Source organism: Nicotiana tomentosiformis, chromosome 7 (genome assembly GCF_000390325.3).
Source record: "Nicotiana tomentosiformis chromosome 7, ASM39032v3, whole genome shotgun sequence".
Classification (NCBI taxonomy): domain Eukaryota; kingdom Viridiplantae; phylum Streptophyta; class Magnoliopsida; order Solanales; family Solanaceae; genus Nicotiana; species Nicotiana tomentosiformis.
The window spans coordinates 52909162-52930200 of record NC_090818.1 but is presented as its reverse complement, the minus strand read 5'-3'; the positions used below and the strand labels follow the sequence as shown (position 1 = coordinate 52930200).

The following is a 21039-nucleotide window of genomic DNA, read 5'->3' as shown; positions in this document are numbered from 1 at the left end:
AGTCTTTTCATCAGTTGCTAGTCGTAATCGTTAATTTTCCGGATCAACGTATGCAAGAATAATTCGACAGCCATCCACGAAAATCTTTACCTCGGAGGAGAAACTTAAACTATCACAGTTACCAATTTCAAGAAATTAATTTCCTACATTAAATAACTGGAAAACCATCGGCCATTAGTACTGAAGATCACCCAGGTATGAATCATCTGACAGAAAATCGCTTTGGTGTGCATTATCTGAGCTAAATTCGTCGAAACAAAACTTCTTTAATACCGCAAAATTTACTGTCTTCAATTTTCAAAATTTATAAATATCAGATAATGGACCCACCCCTTTATTCTTTTTCGCTATAAACCCAGATTTAATTCACCAATTAAAATTCAAGCTCATGAGCTTAGCACTTAGAACCCTGAGACCCAGGCTTTTGTTAACAATTTTTCAAGCGATTTGGCCTCTGCATAAGCCAGATATCCACACTGCAATTTCCAGCTTGTGGATTGCAAGGTCTGACCAAGACAAGGAACCAATAACAAGAACAGGTAGATGCGAATTAGACATTAATCCATAGGCATAAAATACAAAAACACTACTCAAAAAGAATAACAAATCCTGAAAATGTCAGAATTTAAAATGGAGAAAAATGAAAGCGCAAAACATAATGTCATATATCCATAAAACCGGCCAACTGCTGTTCCCAAATAAACAAAAGAAAAAGCAATATACTACTTTGGTAAACAGCTCTCCTTCTCAAGCCCAAATCAGGTGTCCTCAACTCTTGAATGAAAGACAAAGCTCGGAAATGTTGTTGTAATGTCCCTGTTTATCGGAGGAAGATATATGAGCCAATAAATATTATGGAATAAAAACTACCAGATAAACATGTTAATATTCCATGTGTCACCTACTTCAGATATTGGAGGGTCATATTCTTCAAAAGTGAAGGATGTCGCAAGACTAAATTTCTCCATTCCTCCTTATCAATCTTTCCGTCATGCTTAGTATCAGCTTCTTCAAAAGTCTGGCAAAACAGGGAGACTTTAGTTGCTCAAAGCTCATCATAAAACACTTATCACTATGAGGAGAACGGGGGCGGGAGGATGAAACATAAACAAGTCTATCGCAGTTCATTCACAAAACAAGTAATTGAAAAATATTGAATGTAGAAAACATAAGTCAAATAAATGAGTAATCTTGTAACATAGAAATATCAACAGATCCTAAAATAGTTTCAGCACACAGGGAAAGTAGTATCACTGTCAGCATCGGGTGAATACAACAATTAAATGCATCTGGTTCCTGAAAACCCTAGTTCTCTGAAACGATAGTGGGTGATGAGTTGATGACAAGACATACAAACTCCGAGCAGCACTACTGGACCGAGTAAAATAAGTTGTCCGGCAACCAACCATCCAGATACTGAAAAGAATTGGCTTATTAAAAAAAATGCTATCAGGTTATGGTAGCCTCTGGGGATTAAGAGCGTAAGCTTTGCCTTACGTCCAAGTTAACATCATCCTTGAGAAGAAGTCCGGAAGATCCGTGATGGTTCTTTTTCCTATAGGTTTAAGTCACCCGGACATCATCCTAGAAGAAGATAAAATCTAGACAGATATAAACTATAGCAACGTAGATAGAAAAGCAGAAGACCAAGAGGTGAGGCACAATTTTTATGTCCGACTTATACAGCACATCTAGAAAAGGAAAGACGCTTCAGATAAATGCAAAAACAGTACTTTCTAGGTTGACGACGCACCTTGTCAATTATGCTCTCTATTACATCATCTGAAAGGTTCATACCAGACTCAGCAAGAGTAGCAACGACCATTTGCTTCACCTGCACTTAGAAGCCACATCTTTTATTTTATCAACAGCACACGAACAAACAATGTTGGTTACTAAAGCTCGCAATGAGACATCAATAAGGTTCCTAGAGTAGAGCAACTAAAAGTGGAGCATTTTAAAGTAGGAGAAGAAAATATGAAACATTCAACTTACTATGGTGACCAGTACTTGAGAAGGCTAAAATGAAAGGTAAAGCCTATGCCTTAATGAGTAAAACGAACAGCTAACGGAAGTTTTTTTCTAATATACAAATAAAATAAAACACAGCCAAAAAAAGAAAATGGAAAAATAGAATGGTAGATCAGATTGAGGGTAAATTTGTGTTGAAAAAATGGAGAGGAGGCAGAAAGATGACTACCAAACTGCTGACATGCTCAAAATTAGGCTTTGGCCGCGCAATTAAATTTTCTTATCATATAATTACAAGAGATAAATCATATGGGTTTAAGATAACCAAATTATCCCATATTAATCTGAAATGCGGGGCAAAAAAGACTAGAAACTTGAGTCCCCCAAAGCAAACACCGCAGAAGATGCTGTAGAAAAGGTACACACCTCAGCCTAAAGCCTTAAAGGCAAACCCCTTCGCACACCTGGGCAGAAGGCGTGTAATGCCTTGCCTTGGCTCAAGAGGCCCTTCAACTACGCCTTTTAACATTGGGGACAACTAAACACTTAAGTTTGTGAGGATTATAATTACCTCTTGTCTCTCAATGAAACCTTGTTGCTTGAGATCATATAGCTGAAAAGAAACTGCAATAGTAGTATACCATTAGAAGTAATGTAGACAAACTGAAACTAATAGTGATGATTAATGTAAACATAAAACGTACACTCAATCTTATCATCAATAGGTGCATTTGGATGGAAAACAGAGAGCGCACGAGCAAATTCCTCAAAACCCAAGATTCCGTTGTGCTTTGTGTCAAACAAGTCAAACACCTGCAATTAGATATGTAGAGTAGGTAGAAGTAAAGATGATACCCTCTGCTGCGTCTTTTCATTAACCTTTGGACCCATAATAAAAGTGTTAAAAGTGCAAAAAAGTGACAAGGTTGCTGGAGCTTATGAGATAAATTAGAAGCTAAGCACATTTTATAAGGGAAAAAAAAGGAAAACAAAAGAAATGCAATAATAATACATAAAACGAGCATAACTAACAAAAATATCCAAAATTCAAAATCCAGAAGTCCTAAAGACGTTCATGAAATCACAACTGAACCAAGTTCATATATAATCCTATTCATCCATATGAGTGATTGAACTATCTACAACTTCATCATTATATAGCTTATTATCTGCTTCTCTCTTCAACTTCTTTACGTACTAATGGTTATCTAATAGATTCTGAAGGGCTTGTTAGCTTTTCTTTTATTCTATGTGAACTTGGACTGCTCCTCAAACTATAAAACTCATCTCAACTCCACTTGCCTCAATAACATATCCCCAAGTCAGTTCAGATATGCCATAAAATACTTATCCATACTCATGGAATTCCAATTTGTCATTCATTAGCTCCACCCATCTAGTAGGCAAAGGCAAAAGAAGAGATAGTAGGCAAAGGCAAAAGAACAACAAACACAATACAGAACAACTGAATAAGAACCTGGCTAGGTTTACTACGGCTGCAGAGATTACCGACTTATAAGCCAAGTTTTTTGGCAATGGCTAATTTTCTTTTTTCCCCCTTTCCAACCATTAAAGAAAACAAAAAATGAAGAATAGGAAGTGTGCTCTTCGTCTTAAAATCAGCTTGCCTCATTTTCCATTTCAGACTGAGGCACCTTCGCATGGTATAGTACTAGAGACCTAGTGCTTTGCACAATTCTGGATAATAAAGTGTACACTGATAGCTGAAGAAATTGATAATCATTCACTAAACAAAATACTTGTGAATATCCGATCTGTTAGATGATAATAGCTTCACCTGTGTAGCAATAGCAATATACAGACGGTAGATCTATTTTCTGGGGAGCAACATTGTCCACTCTTATCAAATTCAATTAAATGAGGATCATAATTAAAGATCTAATAGCAGCTAAGGGGAACGTACCCTGTCAGCAAACAAGCTTTCTTTTTTATTTGTCTTGAATAGCGCCAATTGAAACTCTTCCTGCAAGATAAGAAACAAACTCAAAATCCAAGAACAGCTGAAGATTAATATATATTAAGCATCCATGCCAGAAAAGACCATGTAGTAGATAGGTTTTTTCAAATTGTTAGATAGGTTTCCCATGTTATCAGGAAAGCATGCGACACAAACCTTGTTGATTAGACCATCATCAATTACTGCACTGCTAATCTTCTTAAAGAGCTCGTAAAGAGCTTCAATCTCACTGACGCTAACTGCAACGATAAAAAAGATTATGTAGGCTCAGTTATAGTACTTGTAGTAGTGCAAAAGTCATGTGACATTAACAATCTATGGGTTTGGTCATGTTACCAAGATCGTAGTTTCAAATTCTGATTATAGATCAAATTAGTATTCCGGATGGTATTTGAATGGACCAGAGTTTCAGATGTTAGAACATCAACGTGTTGCAATTTGAACAGTTTAATGAATGAAAATTCTTAAAAATTGTAGAAATTCCATAAGAATGGATCGTACCAAACATTTTGGGACGTCCCAATGTGGGAAGGGTGTCTTTACATTGGGCCGGAGGAGTATATGTTATCCTTTATCATAGAGCCGTAATAAGCTCTAAAATGCAGGTACAAATATTCCCAATTGAGCCATCAAAAAAGGGGAAAACTCAGAACCAAATAAACTTTGCTTTTGTTATTGCTATAATCATTCTATGTTTTCCCAAGATAAAAAATGATAACAACAATGTCCAAGTAGCATACAAACTGTCTCTCGTGCAAGGATCTCAGGATCTTCGAGGCCCCCTGATTGCCTAAAATCAAGATCACAACACCTCGAAAGGTAAGAACCTAAGCACTGCAGCATGGTAAAGCCTCTGCTTCAAAACACTCCATATCTGTTCAACAAAATTGGCAGAGAAAAGGAGTCAAAAATCCATTTTAATTGGGTCATTTTTATCAGAAAATATCTCTTGGACATGAACACAAAACTAACCTTTTGACCATTCTCTGTTATGTCAAGGTATGAACCCAAAATACTGAAAGTTTCTGAAAGCTGTCTATATGGAGCTATATATCTGCCAGGGCAACCACGTGAATACACAAATAAGTTCCATAAATATCCATTCAAAGTGATAAAAGAACACTAAAAGACGCCCTCTATTCCATCAGCAACCGTGTTATCAAAGGCGAAAAACGCAAAAAAGCTCTAAGGTCCGTTGGGGCTTTAAATGTAAAAGGCAAATAAAGCGTGGGCTTTTTTAATGAAAAAAGGTACAACGGGAGAAAAAGTAAAAATATGCATAGTAGTCCAAGACTAATCATTATAAGCATGAATAACAAAATATATGGACAAAGAAATTGAAAAAAAATTCATGATAAAGTGAAATATCAATTGTTTAAGGTCGCCTTTTCAGGTTTACACTCATTGGCAAGGAAAAGTATGCGTTAGAGCTTTGATGCGGCACTAAAGTGCCCATAAAGCGAGGCGAAGTGTTCAACGTGCTTCAGGGCTTAAGCGCGCTTTAAGCGTGCATTTGACAACACTGATCAGTAAGGTCAAATCTTTCAACTTAAATATCATTATCCTCTTCTTATGCAATATAAATTCCGCCAATTATTTTTGTTATCACAACACCTAAGGGCGTAGTGTAGTGGCCAATGAAGTGGTGAAAACTATGAGGTCCCAGGTTCAAATCCTGGCAGAGACAAACATATTAGGTTATTTCTTCCCATCTCTTCAAGTCATGGTTCACAGAGTTACCCAATGCCTATTCTGATGGAGGAAACAAGTACCTGGTGGAATTAGTCGAGGTACGCGCAAGCTGATTCGAATACCACCGTTATTAAAACATATTTATTATCACAAATTAATGTGTGCCTTAACTTCAATTTAGATGAAATCTCTTTGCACTGATTGCATCTTCCAAAGAAATAATAAAATGACATCTCTAGCAAGTAATATCAGAAACCTACAGGTTTGACTTTCTTCAAAGTAACCTACACACACACACATGAGATAAGTTGAATCAAGTGATAATTAAAGAATTGAAACATTTCTTATTCTGTAATCCCTAAGTAAAGTAGTCAGTTCATCAACTTAAGATTATAACATGCTAAACATCTTAGGGACTTAATAGTTAACAATGATACTGACCCCAAGTAATACAAAGACAAAAGATTTATTTTTTTGATAAGTAAGAATATACAAGGAAAACAAAAATAAAAACAAAATCCAACTATTCGACTCCCAAAGTCAACTTCTCTTGGCTGAGAATAAGAGAAAGGGTGGGGTGGGGGGGATATGTCACTCGTTCAAGCAATACATTCGACCTTAATTAATTAGTAAAAGATAGCTTGCAATAACAACTTGGCTAACTAGTTGACACAAAAATTGTACTCCCCGCTGCAGGCTCAATGAATGATGGCAGTGGCAGAGCTAGTTTTGAAGGAACTGAATCCGCATCGTTCAAAAATTATACGTGCAAGTATGGCAAAAAAACAAATCTTTTGGTTATATATAAACTGTTGTATCCCCTTGATGTAAATGGTAATGAAGTGACAAAGGGGTTCAAAGTTTGCTCCTTTGGAATCCTTTTGTATAAATTCCTGGCTCCGAATGATGGGAATTGGATTCTTTCAAAATTGAAACTTTGTGTCTAAAGTTAAATTTAGCTTAATTTTCAAACCTTAACATAGGTGAACAACCTGGTTTGAGAAATCCAATATCAAATCGCATGTAAATTTAATTCAAATAAAACATTCAACAAATCAATCAAACGCGTTTTATTCTGTAAGCGAAGCAGATCTATTAATAATTACATAAAACTGAAAACACGCAAAATAGAAGGGAAACAATGAAAATGAAAAATGACTTACGTTTTATGAGTATACGGAGATTCAAATGATGATGCAGAATCTGAAGGAAGGAGGCAATAAGGCAGAGGAGAAGAAAAAGCTCCTTAACCTTTTTTATTTCGTTTTTTCTTGTGCTGTGTCGTAAATTGCATAAATTGTGTCCTTGTCAAAGAGTGATTATGGGTATGAGACCTTGAGCTTGACAGTGGCCCAATATTCATATGGGCCCACCCATGTTCACCAGCTGTCAAATAGAAGTTCTTCTTAAGTTTACCACAAACATTTTACGAATCTTTGATTTGTAAACAAATTATATTTAAATTATAATGAATATAGTAGTATACATGTGAATTAAATAATAATAGAATTATCTAATGAATATACTCTATTAGTACTAGATATTCAATTTTGTATACGGTCAAAACCGAGTTTATCCTTCGTATAATTAGTCAAGGTTGAAATACAATGGACCGAGGGTCGTCATTATAATATCGAGATACAATGAGAAGCCGGGTTATCAAGCTCGAGAGCCAAAGACCGATCAATGCCGAGCTCGAGTTAATATCGAGCTCGAGATCCAGAAACCGACCACTACCAAGACCGACCAAGATCGAGTTAAGAGACAACAAAGCCGTTATAACCATACTAAGGGAGAGAATCTCGCCAGAAATCAAGGAAAAATTAAATTATTAATCTATCATGGAATCCTCACTATGTATTTTTAATTATATCCAAAGTAGAATTCTTCCACTATATACATCGAATGGTAAGAATATATACATACCAAAAGTGAAAATAAAGATAAATAAAGATAAAGAAAAATAGTCTAATGGTTATTACATACCAAATGTCATCAAATCAAAATGGACCGCCCCCAAATGAAAAATAGCATTGTCCTCAATGCTCATAACAAATAAGAACAGGGAAAAGGGGTAGAGAGTAGAGAAAACTCCCTATGTGGTCTTTGTCTGCATCGGGTCATCATCACCCTCCATATCCTCTAACTGGATCTCCACATTCTCTGACTGGGAGACTACGGGGTTTTCGAGCACCCGAATCATCTCCTCAGCAGTGTGTGAAGTGGCAGCCGTCTCCTCAGACTGGCCGTCTGCTGCCTCTGATGTCTCGGGCACTGCTGCATGTGCTGTTGGGACTGTCTCAGGCACTGCTGCATGTGCTGCTGGGACTGTCTCCTCCATGAGCAGGTCCAGTGGAATATCACCAGCAGAAGCAATCTTCCCAACCTCTTTGCTCAACTTCTCCACCGACTCCTTAGATGACTGAGTCTTCCGCATCTTCTTCATATGCTTCCCCAAATCCTTGATAATCCTCCCATGTGTATCAAGAGTCTCCCGGATCTCCTTCTGGTCGTCCAGAATCTTGTTCTGGTTGTCCAAAATCTTCTTCAAAGAGTCCTCCAATGATGGAGGTACCTGAAGCTCTGATGGGGCTAAAGACTGTGCTGCCACTACACTGGATATGTTAGTCAGCTTTGTGGTAGCTGCCTGCATCCAGTTGTTGAGACTGGATAGTGTATGTGAAACCCGCAGTGCAGTCTGAGGATAGGTAGAAGATGTGGGCACTGACAGTGGCACCGAGAGGGATGGTCCGAAGGAAGGAGGAGGCATGGCAGCTGCTCCGGCAGAAGTACCTGCTGCTGTGGAGGGCTCGGCAACTGACCCGGTGGCCACTACCCCTGGCTCTTCAGACTGGCCAGTGAAGGTAGTGGTTTTACCCTTGAATTTAGGGTTGTTCGCTCCCTCGAGGTGGTACCATGAGAAAGGATTTTTAGCCTTCACCTCCACATCAAAATGTCTCGAATCTACCCCTTGGTCTTGGAAATACTCTGTGAGGAAGTTGGGGTAGGGATACGATCTTTCTTCTTTCTGGACTGCATTGGAGATGTTGTAGGACATCAAGTTTCCTACATTAATAGAATATCCTGCCATGATGGAAGCTACCAATACTGCCCGGTAGAGTGCAAGGATATTCTCATGCTGGCACGGGTCAAGACGGTTGCACACGAATGTTTGCCACCCTTTTGCTTCAAAGTTAGGGGTGGCTCTGACAATTTGAACTCCTACTGTGAGCCATGCAGGTGTTGTCCTCGGAATAGCAAGTATCTTAGCTAGCCATGGGCGAACTGCATCACCCAAGGCTAGCTTCTCCAGGTATTGCACTACCTCAACCTCCTCAAATCCTACATAATTGTTCAGTGCGTGGCCATCAAATCGGATTTTCAAGTTCCGGACCTTCGTCACCTTTGTACCCTTTTTGATGTGGGCAACATTGGTATAAAACTCCTTGACGAGGTATTCATTATCATCTTTCAACCGGACGATGAACCATTTCCATCTTTTTCTCTCTGTAAATTGCCGTAGGACATTCAGATTGTGATGGCTTAAGTCTTTGGTTATGAATTGTCACTCAAGAGTGAGCGGCCTTTGGGGCCACCATTCCCGAAATTTTCCATATTCCTTCTCACTTACAAATCTATCAGCCCACACCTCCGGCTTCCTTGATCTAGCCAGGCCTCCCACAATTGTGTCACCCCCTCTCCCGTCATCCGAGACCTCATCATCATGATCTAAATTAATTGGGGTAGTTGTTGTGGAAGGTGTTGTAGCAGGTGGGGAAGATGGTTCAGATGCCTGACTACCTCCCTATGAGCTATCCGAAGAACCAGAGGATGAGGTAGGTTCATTGACCATCGGGGAATTGTTGTGATTGTGCCCCTGGTTGTGGTTGTATAGACTCCCCCTCAGAAGTTTCCCGGGATGGGAGGTATTCACTTGTGTCTGAGGAGTCTGTAAGTGGTCTACAGAGAGTAGCCTTTTTGCGCAAGACTTTCTGGGCTGATAGTGGCATGTTAGATTTTCCTTTACCCCGGCCTCGGGAGGATTCTGCCCCCTGGAAGTATCACCTCGACCACGAGAACGCACCATTGTCTGCAACACATTAGTAGTGAAAGTCAGTTAGAATTGGGGTTCAACATGTGTTATTGAATTACAGTTGAAAATAAAGACACTGCTTCTCAGAACAGGGCAGCGCGGACCGTACAAAAGTAAGTGCGGCCGCGAACTGCCCATCGCGGACTGCACAAAATTGAGTGCGGTCGCGGAGATCCTGGGTTCAGACTACTGGTTCTCTGAAGTTACCTCAGCGCGGACCGCATACTTTTGAGTGCGACTGCGAAAATCCATCGCAGACCGCACAAAGTTGAGTGCGGCCGCATAATCGATTTGTTGGGTCTCTGAAGTTTAGTTGTGCGAACCGCACAAAATTGAGTGCGGGTGCAAAACCCAACCGCGGATCGCACAAAATTGAATGCGGCCGCACAAACTTAGCAATGAAAAGTGCCTTTAACCTAGGGTATCGCGGACCACACAATTTTGTATGCGGCCGCATACCCTAACGCGGACTGCACAAAAACGTGTACGGCAATGAAATTCTAATCAGAGCGGCACTGAAGTACGATTAATACTAGGATTTTCACTAATTAGGCATGATTTGTGGCAATTAAATAATAAAAGCTACTAACTCCAGCCCCCATTATGCATTCAAACATTACCCACATGCTTCTAAGCAAGAATTAAGCATCAATTTGACATCTTTGGCATGAATCTAACCCTAGATAAAAACAAAACTAAAACAAAGAGAAAAGAAAAGAAAAAGATGAAATTAATTCATTAAAATCAACATACTAGTAATGAAATGTAGTAGGAAATCAACACTTGATGAATATGAGATTGAAAACAAGAAAAAGTGCACTGCTTTAATCTAGCTTGAGAGGTCAGAGTGTGTAAAGTGTGAATAGTCTCAAAAAGTCCTATTTATACTCGACCATGTTGGCCCACCGACTTACCTGAGTGCGACCGCATAATTTTGGTACGGTCCACACTCTTTACCTTTTCTAACTCAGCAGTTGATTCAGTGGCGCGGTCCGCATAAAAATAGTTGCGACCGCACAATCTGTGCGGTCTGCGAAATTGTGATCGCGGCCGCGAATCCTTAAGGGATTTTGTTAGGCCAAACTTCAGAGAGTTGGAATTTTCCATCTTTCAGCTGTGCGTTGTCCGCATAATTTCACCACTTGGCCAATTTTTGTCTTGTCAATTTTCTGCACTGCACACCCAATTCCTGCATACACTTCACAACTAGTTAGTCCAAAACAATGCCTAATCTAATAAGAAAATCAAAAAGAAAGAAAAACACATGAGTTTCCTCCCAAGAAGCGCCCGATTTAACATCGCGGCACGACGCATGTTACCATCATTCATTTGAAATGGAGCAATGCCACAATGTGGCCATCATCAACCTTACCAAGATAGTGCTTTACCCGGTGCTCATTGACTCTACATATCTCACCATTCTTATTTTTCAAATCAAGAGCACCAAAAGGAGTCACATGTACCACTTCAAAAGGACCACTCCACTTTGATTTAAGCTTTCCCAGAAACATCCGTAACCGAGAGTTGAATAAAAGAACAAAGTCACCTTCTTTGAATCAGTCCGATTTGCATTGACAGTCTTGGATAGAATACTATTGCTCTCTCTGTTGGAGACTTCAACCTGTCCACTTTCCTGGGGGTGATAGGGGGTCGACACTTTGTGAGTGACACCATACTTGGAGAGTAAAGTGTCAAAGGCTTTGTTGCAAAAATATGAACCCCCATAACTAATGATGGCCCTCTGAGTACCAAACCTTGTGAATATGTTCTTCTTCAAGAAAGCTAACATACTCCGAGCTTCATTGTTGGGCAAAGCTACGGCTTCAACCCATTTGGACACGTAATCAACATCTACTAATATACAGATGTTCCCACATGAGGTCACAAACGGACCCATAAAATCAATGTCCCAAACATAAAAAATATCAATCTCGAGGATGATGGTAAGAGGCATCTCATTTTTCTTGGAGATCCCACCGGCCCTTTGGCAATCATCACAATGCTTAACGAGCTCGCTAGCGTCTTTGTACAAGGTAGGCCAATAGAATCCACAACTTAGGACCTTTGTAGCAGTTCTCGCCCACCATGGTGACCACCATAGGGCAAAGAATAGCAAGCTTCAAGAATACCCAATTGCTCTTCTTCTGGAACACATCTCCGGATAATACCATCAGCGCAATTTCTGAAGAGATATGGCTCATCCCAATAGTAGTCCAGGCAGTCCCGTTTGAGCTTCTTCCTTTGGTTTGAGGAGAACTCATTCGGAATAATGCCACTCACAAGATAGTTGGCCACATTGGCAAACCATGGCATCCCAGTTATAGAAATGGAAAGGAGTTGTTCGAGATGAAATGAATTATTGATCTCAAGGCCATCATGTGGCCTCCCCTCCTCCTCCAATCGGGACAAGTGGTCCGCCACTTGATTTTCACTACCCTTTCGGTCTTGAATATCTATATCAAACTCTTGCAATAGAAGCACCCACCGCATCAACCTTGCCTTAGAGTCTTTCTTGCTCATCAAATAATGAAGTGCTGCATGGTCGGTATGAACAATCACCTTTGTACCCATTAGGTACGGGCGAAACTTCTCCACAGCAAAGACAATGGCTAGGAGTTCTTTCTCGGTCACCGTATAGTTGACTTGAGCCTCGTTTATGGTCTTGCTAGCATAGTAGACCGGATAAAAGATCTTATTAATTCGTTGCCCCGATACTGCACCAACCGCCACATCGCTTGCATCGCACATGAGCTTAAATGGTAAGCTCCAATTTGGCGCGGTAATAATAGGAGTGGTAGTCAACTTATACTTGAGTAGTTCAAATACCTTCATACAATATTCATTGAAAAGAAACTTGGCATCTTTCTCCAAGAGTTTGTACAAGGGGTTTACCACCTTAGAAAAGTCCTTGATGAATCGACGGTAAAACCCCGCATGACCTAGAAAGCTTCTCACTCTCTTTACGGAAGTAGGGGGAGGGAGTTTGGATATCACTTCAATTTTTGCTTTATCAACCTCAATACCATTCTTTGAAATCATCTGACTGAGGACAATGCCCTCATTGACCATAAAGTGACACTTCTCCCAATTCAGCACTAAGTTAGTTTCTTCACAACGTGCCAATACCTTATCCAAGTTATCCAAGCACTCTTCAAAAGAATCCCCCACGACAGAGAACTCATCTATGAAAACCTGGAGAAAGTCCTCCACCATATCGGTGAAGATAGACATTATACATTACTGAAAAGTTGCCGGTGCATTGCATAACCTGAATGGCATCCGCGAGAATGCGAAAGTGCCATATGGACAAGTGAACATGGTTTTCTCTTGGTATTCAGGTTCAATAAGAATCTGGTTATATCCATAATATCCATCCAAGAAGCAATAATAAGCACGTCCGGGTAACCAATCCAACATTTGATCAAGAAATGGAAGCGAAAAATGGTCTTTCCGCATAACTTTGTTAAGCTTTCTATAATCCATGCACACTCTCCACCCGGTGACAGTTCTTGTGGGGATCAATTCATTTTTTTCATTTGTGATCACAGTCATACACCCTTTCTTTGGGACACATTGTACCGGCGAGGTCCACGAACTATCGAAAGTGGGGTAAACCACCCCGTCATCCAACCACTTGATGATCTCTTTCTTTACTACCTCTTGTATGACCTCATTCAATCGTCTTTGATGTTCCACGGAGGGTTTGGCATCCTCCTCCAAAATGATTTTGTGCATGCAAAAGGCGGGTATTATACCCCGAATATCTGCCACTGTCCAACCTATTGCTTTCTTTCTCCTTTGAAGCACTGCAAGGGTGGCATCTACCTGCACGTTAGTTAGGCACGAGAAAAGAATAACATGTAAAGTGGAACAAGGGCCTAGAAACTCATACATAAGGTGTGAAGGCAAAGGCTTTAACTCCAAGGTGGGAGGCTCCTCGATTGAGGGCCTTGTTGGTGGAGTCTTCCGGTTTTCGAGATCCAAGGAAAGTTTTCGGGGCTTATAAGTATATGATCCCATTCCTTGCAAGGCATTGGCACATTCTACAAAGCCTTCCTTCTCATCCTCATCATGATTCAACAACATAATTTCCAAGGTATCTTCCACATTTATCACACCACTTGTGTCATCAACAATTACTTTGGTCATAAGATCCACGAACGAACACACTTCATTGCTATTTGTCTGCCTCATTGATTTACAAATATGGAACACCACTTTTTTATCACCCACCCGGAAGGTGAATTCTCCAGCTTCCACATCAACTAAGGCCTTCCCTGTAGCAAGGAAAGTTCTCCCCATAATGATTGGCACCTCATAGTCAACCTTACAGTAAAGTATCACAAAATCTGCGGGAAGGATGAACTTGTCGACCCTAACTAACACATCATCAATTATCCCCAATGGACTTTTCATTGTCCGATCCGCCATTTGCAACCTCATGGATGTTGGTCTTGGTTGCCCAATCCCCAACGTTTTGAACACAGAATAGGGCATCAATTTAATGCTTTCCCCCAAATCACATAAAGCTTTGGCGAAATCGGCACTCCCAATAGTGCACAGGATTGTGAAAGCACCGGGGTCTTCCAACTTTGGAGCCATGGAGTGCACCATAGCACTCACTTTATATGTCATTTTGATCGTTTCACAGTTCATTGATCTCTTATTTGTTACCAAATCCTTCATAAACTTGGAATATCCCGGCATTTATTCTAAGGCTTCAACCAACAACACATTTATGGACAAACTTTTCATCATATCAATGAATTTATTAAATTGATTCTCATCGTTTTGCGTTGCAAGTCTTTGAGGATATAGAGGAGGAGGCCTTGGCATTGGTACCTTAGCCTTTGGCACTACCGATTCTGGCATGTCAGTCACGTGCTCCCTAGACGGGTTCACTTCTTCTTGTGTCTCATCCACATTTTCATCAATATCAATCCTTGCTTCTTCATTAGCTTGAACATCATTGCATGGCTCATCATCATCTTGCACCAACACATCATCACCCACATGTCTTCTTTGGTTTGAGGTACTAGCAACTCCACATCTCCTACTTCTTATTGTCACGGGCATTGCATGCCCCGTATTCCCACCTTTCGGGTTCACCACCGTATCACTAGGTAGTGCTCCCTTTGGGCGAGTATTTAAAGCTTGAGAAATTTGGCTAAGTTGAACCTCCAAGTTGCGGATAGATGTGTTGTGGGAGGCTAATAAGGCATTAGAGTCGGCGTTTTTCTCCATCATTTGCTTAAACATGTTTTCAATCCGTCCCATTTTACTATTGGAAGAACTAGGATGTTGCGACAGATATGGAGGCGGGTTGTTTGGTTGTTGATACATCGGGGGCCTCTGAAAGCCCGACCCCCGATTTTCTTGATTGCTATTGTTTCAACCCCCTTGATAATTGTTGTTCCCCCAATTGCTTTGATTGTTGCCACCCCAATTACCTTGATTATTTTCTCCATAATTGCCTTGATTAACCCAATTGCCTTGATTACCCCAATTGCTTTGATTATTGTTGTTGCCACCACTCCAATTTCCTTGGTGGCCTTGGTTGTTCTAGTTTCCTTGGTGGCCTTGGTTGTTCCAGTTTCCTTGGTTTCCTTGTGATCTCCATTGTTGTTGATTTGGAGCATTGATTCTTTGACCTTGATAATTGTTGACATATTGAACCTCTTGATCTTGCTCATCATATGAATCATTTTGATTATAGCCACTATTACTTTGCTCAAATTGTTCCAGATGATTTTGTACTTGTTGACCTTGTTGCCGTCTCTTGTTTACCATCATGTTTACCCCTTCCAAAGCATTCACCTGTTTCGACCCTTGAACCTGTTGAAGCCGAGCCTTGGTGTCACGACCCAAAATCTAACCATGGTCGTGATGGCGCCTATCGTGTTACAAGGCAAGCCTATTTCCCAAAATATTACTACCAAATCGATTATAAGAATTTAATAAAACAATACCAACATTTGAATTTCTCATAAACTAAATCAACTCTAAATATAATATAGAAAATACGGAAACGAGCCCCAAACATTGGGGTGTCACTAAGTCATAAGCATCTAAAACTATGAACTAAGATATATAAGTTATCTAACTGTCCAAAAGAAGAAATGATAAGAGGAGTAATAAGGTCCTGCAGACGCTAGCAGCTACCTTGCAATCTCCACAGATAGCCGGTCTGAACTCAACGATCAATGCGCTTTAACTCACCTAGATCTGCACATAAAGTACATGGTGTAGTGTGAGTATAACCGACTCAATAGTAACAGAAATAATTAAGGAACTGAGCAGCAGTGACGAGTTAAGTAAAACAGTCCAATTATTTATTTTCACAATTTAAAAATAAACAGAAATAAATAGGTAAATTCCATAACTCAGTAAATGCCACAAAGAAGTTTAACAGATAAATGCAGCAATAACACAAATAAATACAACCTCACAACAGTGTCACTCCATCACTCATCACTCGCACTTAACACTCAACACTCTGCGCTTACTGGGGGTGTGTACAGACTCCGCAGGGGCTCCCAAAGCCCAAGCGCTAAGCACGGACAACTCATGTGCCATCATATCAATACCTGAATCCGCACGGTCAACTCACGCGTTACGCGGATAACTCATGCGCTATGGTATCAATACCTGGACCTGTACGGTCAACTCACATGCTACGCGGATAACTCATGCGCTATGGTATTAATATCCTCACAACCAGGCCCTCGGCCTCACTCAATCATGTACCTCACTAGCCTCACCATCATCAACAAATAAGGGAACACAACTCACATCAAATATCACAATATATTAGAAAATAATAGAGACTGAGGTAAACATGTACAATAATTTCTATGACTGAGTACAAATAATGCGAGCATGGATAAAGCCTAAGCATGATCTCAAACATGAAGGCAGACAAGTTCAACAACAAGTAACTACGTAAACACAGATGATGGTTATGAGGCCTTACGGGATGGACCAAGTCTCAATCTCTCGAGGTATACACCCACACGTCTGTCACCTAGCGTGGGTATCACCTCCAAATAGTCACACAATATCAAATTCTCCAGGTTTATACCCTGAAAGCCAGAGTTAAAACTGTTACTTACCTTAACAACGTAAAATCCTACTCCGGGATGCCCTTGTCTCTGGACTCGGTATCCAAAAGCTCCAAATCTAACCATAATCAGATTAATACCATCAACATAGGCTAACAAATCGAATTCCGCAATAAAAACTATAAAATATGCCAAAAATCCGAAATTGGCCAAAACCCGGGCCCCAGGCCCACATCTCGAAATTAGTCAAAAATAGAAGAATAATAAACCTCGTCCTCTCTCGAGTCTAACCATATAAAATTCATCAAAATTGGACTCCGTTTGGTTCCTCAAATCCTCACTTAAACTCTCAAAAACTCAAACCTTAACTCCCTCAATTTCACCTTGAAATCATCAATCAAATCCCAAAAACGAAGATGGATTCATGAAATATAACCGAAACTGAGTAGAGAACACTTACCCCAATCCTTATGATGGAAATTGCCCCCAAAATTGCCCAAATCCGAGTTTCCCAACTCAAAATATGACCGAATGAACAAACCCTCGTTTTAGATATTTTTCTGCCAGTTATTCTGCCTCGTTTCTCATGCTAAATGATCCCGAAACTAGCTTTTTATGCCTCCAATGGATTCCTTGTGAAATCTTAGTCAAGTTAGGCTTTTGAATCACTCAATTTTACCTTTTGATGAAGGAGATATGTAGGTTTTAATATTTGCAAATCGTGTAGATTTTTTAATACACCATCAGTGGTAATTCCGTAATTAGTCTGAAACATCTGGCAACCTAATTTTTAGTAAAATGACCATAAAATCCTCATACGATGTCCAAATTTGACAATTCTTTTTGCTACGGGTCCGTAATTACGATACGGATCTAATGCTTTAATCAAAAAGGAAACCAAAGCTCATTTGTTCAATATGATATCATTTATCCTTGAAGAAACGACGTCGAAACATAAGAAAAACGAGCGCAACACAACCCAAACCTATCCGAAACTCACACGAGGCCCTTGGGACCTCAACCAATAATTCCAACAAGTCATATATAACTACCCTAACTTAGTCGAACCTTCGAAACATCCAAAACAACACCAAAACACCAAATCAACTTCGGATTTAAGCCTAAGAACTTCTAAACTTCCAACTTTTGCCGATTCAAGCCTAATTCTACCACGGACCTCCAAATTACATTTCGGACACTCTCCTAAGTCTAAAATCATCCAACGAAGCTAATAGAATCATAAAAATCCACATCCGAATTCGTTGACTCATACGTCAACTTCCGGTTGACTTTTCTAACTTAACTTTCTAACTAAGAGACTAAGTGTTCATTTCACTCCAAAACTACTCCGTATCCAAACCTACTAACTCGATACAACGCAACACCGCTGAACAACACTCAAAGAAGAAGGAATGGAGAAACACGGCTATAACTCTCGGAACGACTGGCCGGGTCATTACACTTGGCCAATTGGTTCATGGTGGTTGTCAATTCCGTAATAGCTTGCCCATGATCATGTAGCTCCTTGTGTAGGTGAATAACATTTGGGTCACCCTGAGGAACATTGGCTCTACTTTGCTATGTCGAAGAGGTATCCGCCATATTATCCAAGATTTCACAAGCTTCAGAATAAGGCGTGTTCATGAAGTTACCCCCAACGAGTTGATTTATCACACACTGATTTATTGTGTTGATCCCCCTGTAGAAGGTCTGTTGGATCATGGCTTCAGTCATATCATTGTTCGGGCATTCTTTGACCATGGTGCGATATCTTTCCTAAATCTCGTGCAATTGGCTCATTGGGCTCTTGTTTGAAAGCTAAAATATCATCCCTTAGTGTAGCCATCTGCCCCAGAGAGAAGAATTGGGCAATGAACTTCTAGGCAAACTCATCCCAAGTGTGGATGGAATGATTGAGCAATCTCTCTATCCAGTCCAAAGCCTTTCCCCGTAGAGAAAAGGAAAATAGCCTTAACTACAGTGCATCATCGGTGACATTTGTTTGCTTGCTCCCCCAACAAGTATCGACGAAACCCTTGAGATGCTTGTAAGCGTTTTGGTGTGGAGCTCCGGTGAAGAAACCCCACTGCTCAAGCAGTGTAAGCATCACGTTGGTAATTTGGAAGTTGCCCGCCCTAATCCGGGGAGGGACTATTGCACTTGCATATCCCTCATTCGGCAACACCCGGTGCACTGCTCTTGGTGGAGGCGGTCAGCCTCGCCTATTTACTTGAGGCTCGGGATGAACCTCATCTACTTGATCTTCATCTACCTCCTCCCCCAATGGTAAATTTCCGGGGGGCTCGTTGTTAAGGGCCATTTTGTACCTAAAAGCAATTCACAAATAAAATTAGTGACTCGGAAGGAAAGAAAGACAAAACATATAAATACGTAGATATATAGATAAATCTGTTTAACTCTCCGGCAACGGCGCCAAAAATTGATCTGGTCCAAACCTACACCACAATTGAATAGCGAGGCGGTCGATGCAATAATAAACCTAACAAAGGTCGGGATCGAATCCACATGGAGTTAGAATATGGGATTAGGTGTATATCCAAGTTAAATGCAAGTTTTGGCTTTAATTTAACTTCCACAAACTTGATTGGTTTTTCTACTTCTAACTTTACTCTAAGGATTGCAATAATTGAAACTAAGGACAATATTTTGTTGTTGTTTTTCAAATGTTTAAAAAGACTAGGGTAGTGACTTCTACCTAGGCGGATATCTAACGGGTAGCAAAATCTAGGGCAAGCTTGATTAGTTGGGATTGTAATATAGCTATCACACCCGGGTACTCACTCTATACCTCTCGGTAGTTTGAGTGATTTTACCCAATTTGGCTTTCTCAAGTCCAAATGGGTATTCATGCAAATCAAGTGATATTAGCTCAAGTTGGGTATTACTATCTCTAGGTTTAACTCTTTAATTGGGGCTATCAATTTCTTGAGTTCACCTCAATTCCTTGTTAGCCTAGTTTTCTTAGACTTAGTTCCTCTTTCTCAAGTAGAGACTAAGTCATAAAGGCATGAATCAATGTTTGCACCCATTAATTCTTGAGTTCTAGCAACAACTAAGCTAAATATCACTAACTCATTCACATTCAAGCCCTAAAATCAAATACCCCTTAAATACCCATACTAGGGTTGGGTCACAACCGTAGCTATGAGTTTAGCTACTCATGGAAATAATAGAAATTAAGGATGAAATGAAGATAGAATCCATAATATTAATTTATGAAATGAAAATCTAATGTTAAGAAGTGAATCTAGTGCAAAATTTCCGAAAACAGAAAAGTCAGCCATCTCAGGTGCTCATACAAAACATAACATAACCTAAAAATGACAAAAAGTTTTCTATTTATACAAAACATAACATAACCTAAAAATGACAAAAAATTCTATGACAAAAATGCCCCTGTGGAGGTTGTGCGACCACGTAATTCTGAGTGCGGCCGCACTCTTGCTTTCGCGGCCGCATAATTCTGATGCGGGCCGCGTTCTTCTTTTTTGGATCTGGGTAAAGCTGAGCTTTCGCGGACCGCATAATTCTAAGTGCGGCCGCGCTCCAGATTATGCGGCCGCATAAAAGTGATGCGGTCCGCACTTGCTTGAGTTTGGCTTGAAATCAACTCTCTAATTCTTCATCTTGCGGACCGTATAATTTTGATCGCGAATGCATAAGGGATTCAGCGGCTGCACAATTCTGGTGCGGTCCGTACTTCTCTCTTTTGCTCAAGTTGTCAGTTCTCTGAATCTCAGTCATCGTGGTCTGCGTAATTTCAATTGCGGCCGCACAGAGACTTTCACGGCCGCCTATTTCTGGTGCGGTCCGTGCTCATCATTTAGCCCAAAAATCACTCTCTGGATCTCCCTCTCGCGGACCGCATAATTTTGATCGCAGCCACACAATATTTGTGCGGTCCCGGGTCTGCGCTTCAGACCTCTTTGCCCAGCCTTGGTTTTTGTTCAACTTTTGACTCCTTTGTGAGTTGATTTTGATTCCTTGGGTTCATTTTGAACAATTCCTGCAAGCAAGCATATTTCATTAGTTTCCGGGAATACCTTCAAGCATTTTTGGCCTAAAACACAAGTAAAATAGAGCAAATAATAGGTTAAAATCCATACTTATCAAACTCGACCTGCAGTTCGAAATACCCAAAATGTTGGAGAAGACAGGATCAGCCTGCGTATGATCTTCTAAATGTTACAAGCTCAACAGGTAGCAATAGCTCAGTTGCAGAG

The 21039-nt window shown here is 40.3% G+C and overlaps 1 protein-coding gene across 1 annotated transcript; it reads right to left on the bottom strand.

Moving 5' to 3' along the window:
* Positions 1–527: 527 nt before the first annotated feature.
* On the bottom strand, positions 528–6944 carry LOC104088439 (calcineurin B-like protein 3). The gene is made up of 10 exons (XM_009593114.4): positions 6805–6944; positions 4922–5003; positions 4690–4823; positions 4106–4188; positions 3896–3955; positions 2676–2784; positions 2543–2595; positions 1754–1834; positions 906–1018; positions 528–816 (listed from the first exon to the last, which is right to left on the bottom strand). The coding sequence occupies exons 3-10, from the start codon at positions 4790–4792 to the stop codon at positions 759–761; spliced, it is 660 nt and encodes a 219-aa protein (XP_009591409.1). The 5' UTR covers positions 4793–4823; positions 4922–5003; positions 6805–6944; the 3' UTR covers positions 528–758.
* Positions 6945–21039: the final 14095 nt, after the last annotated feature.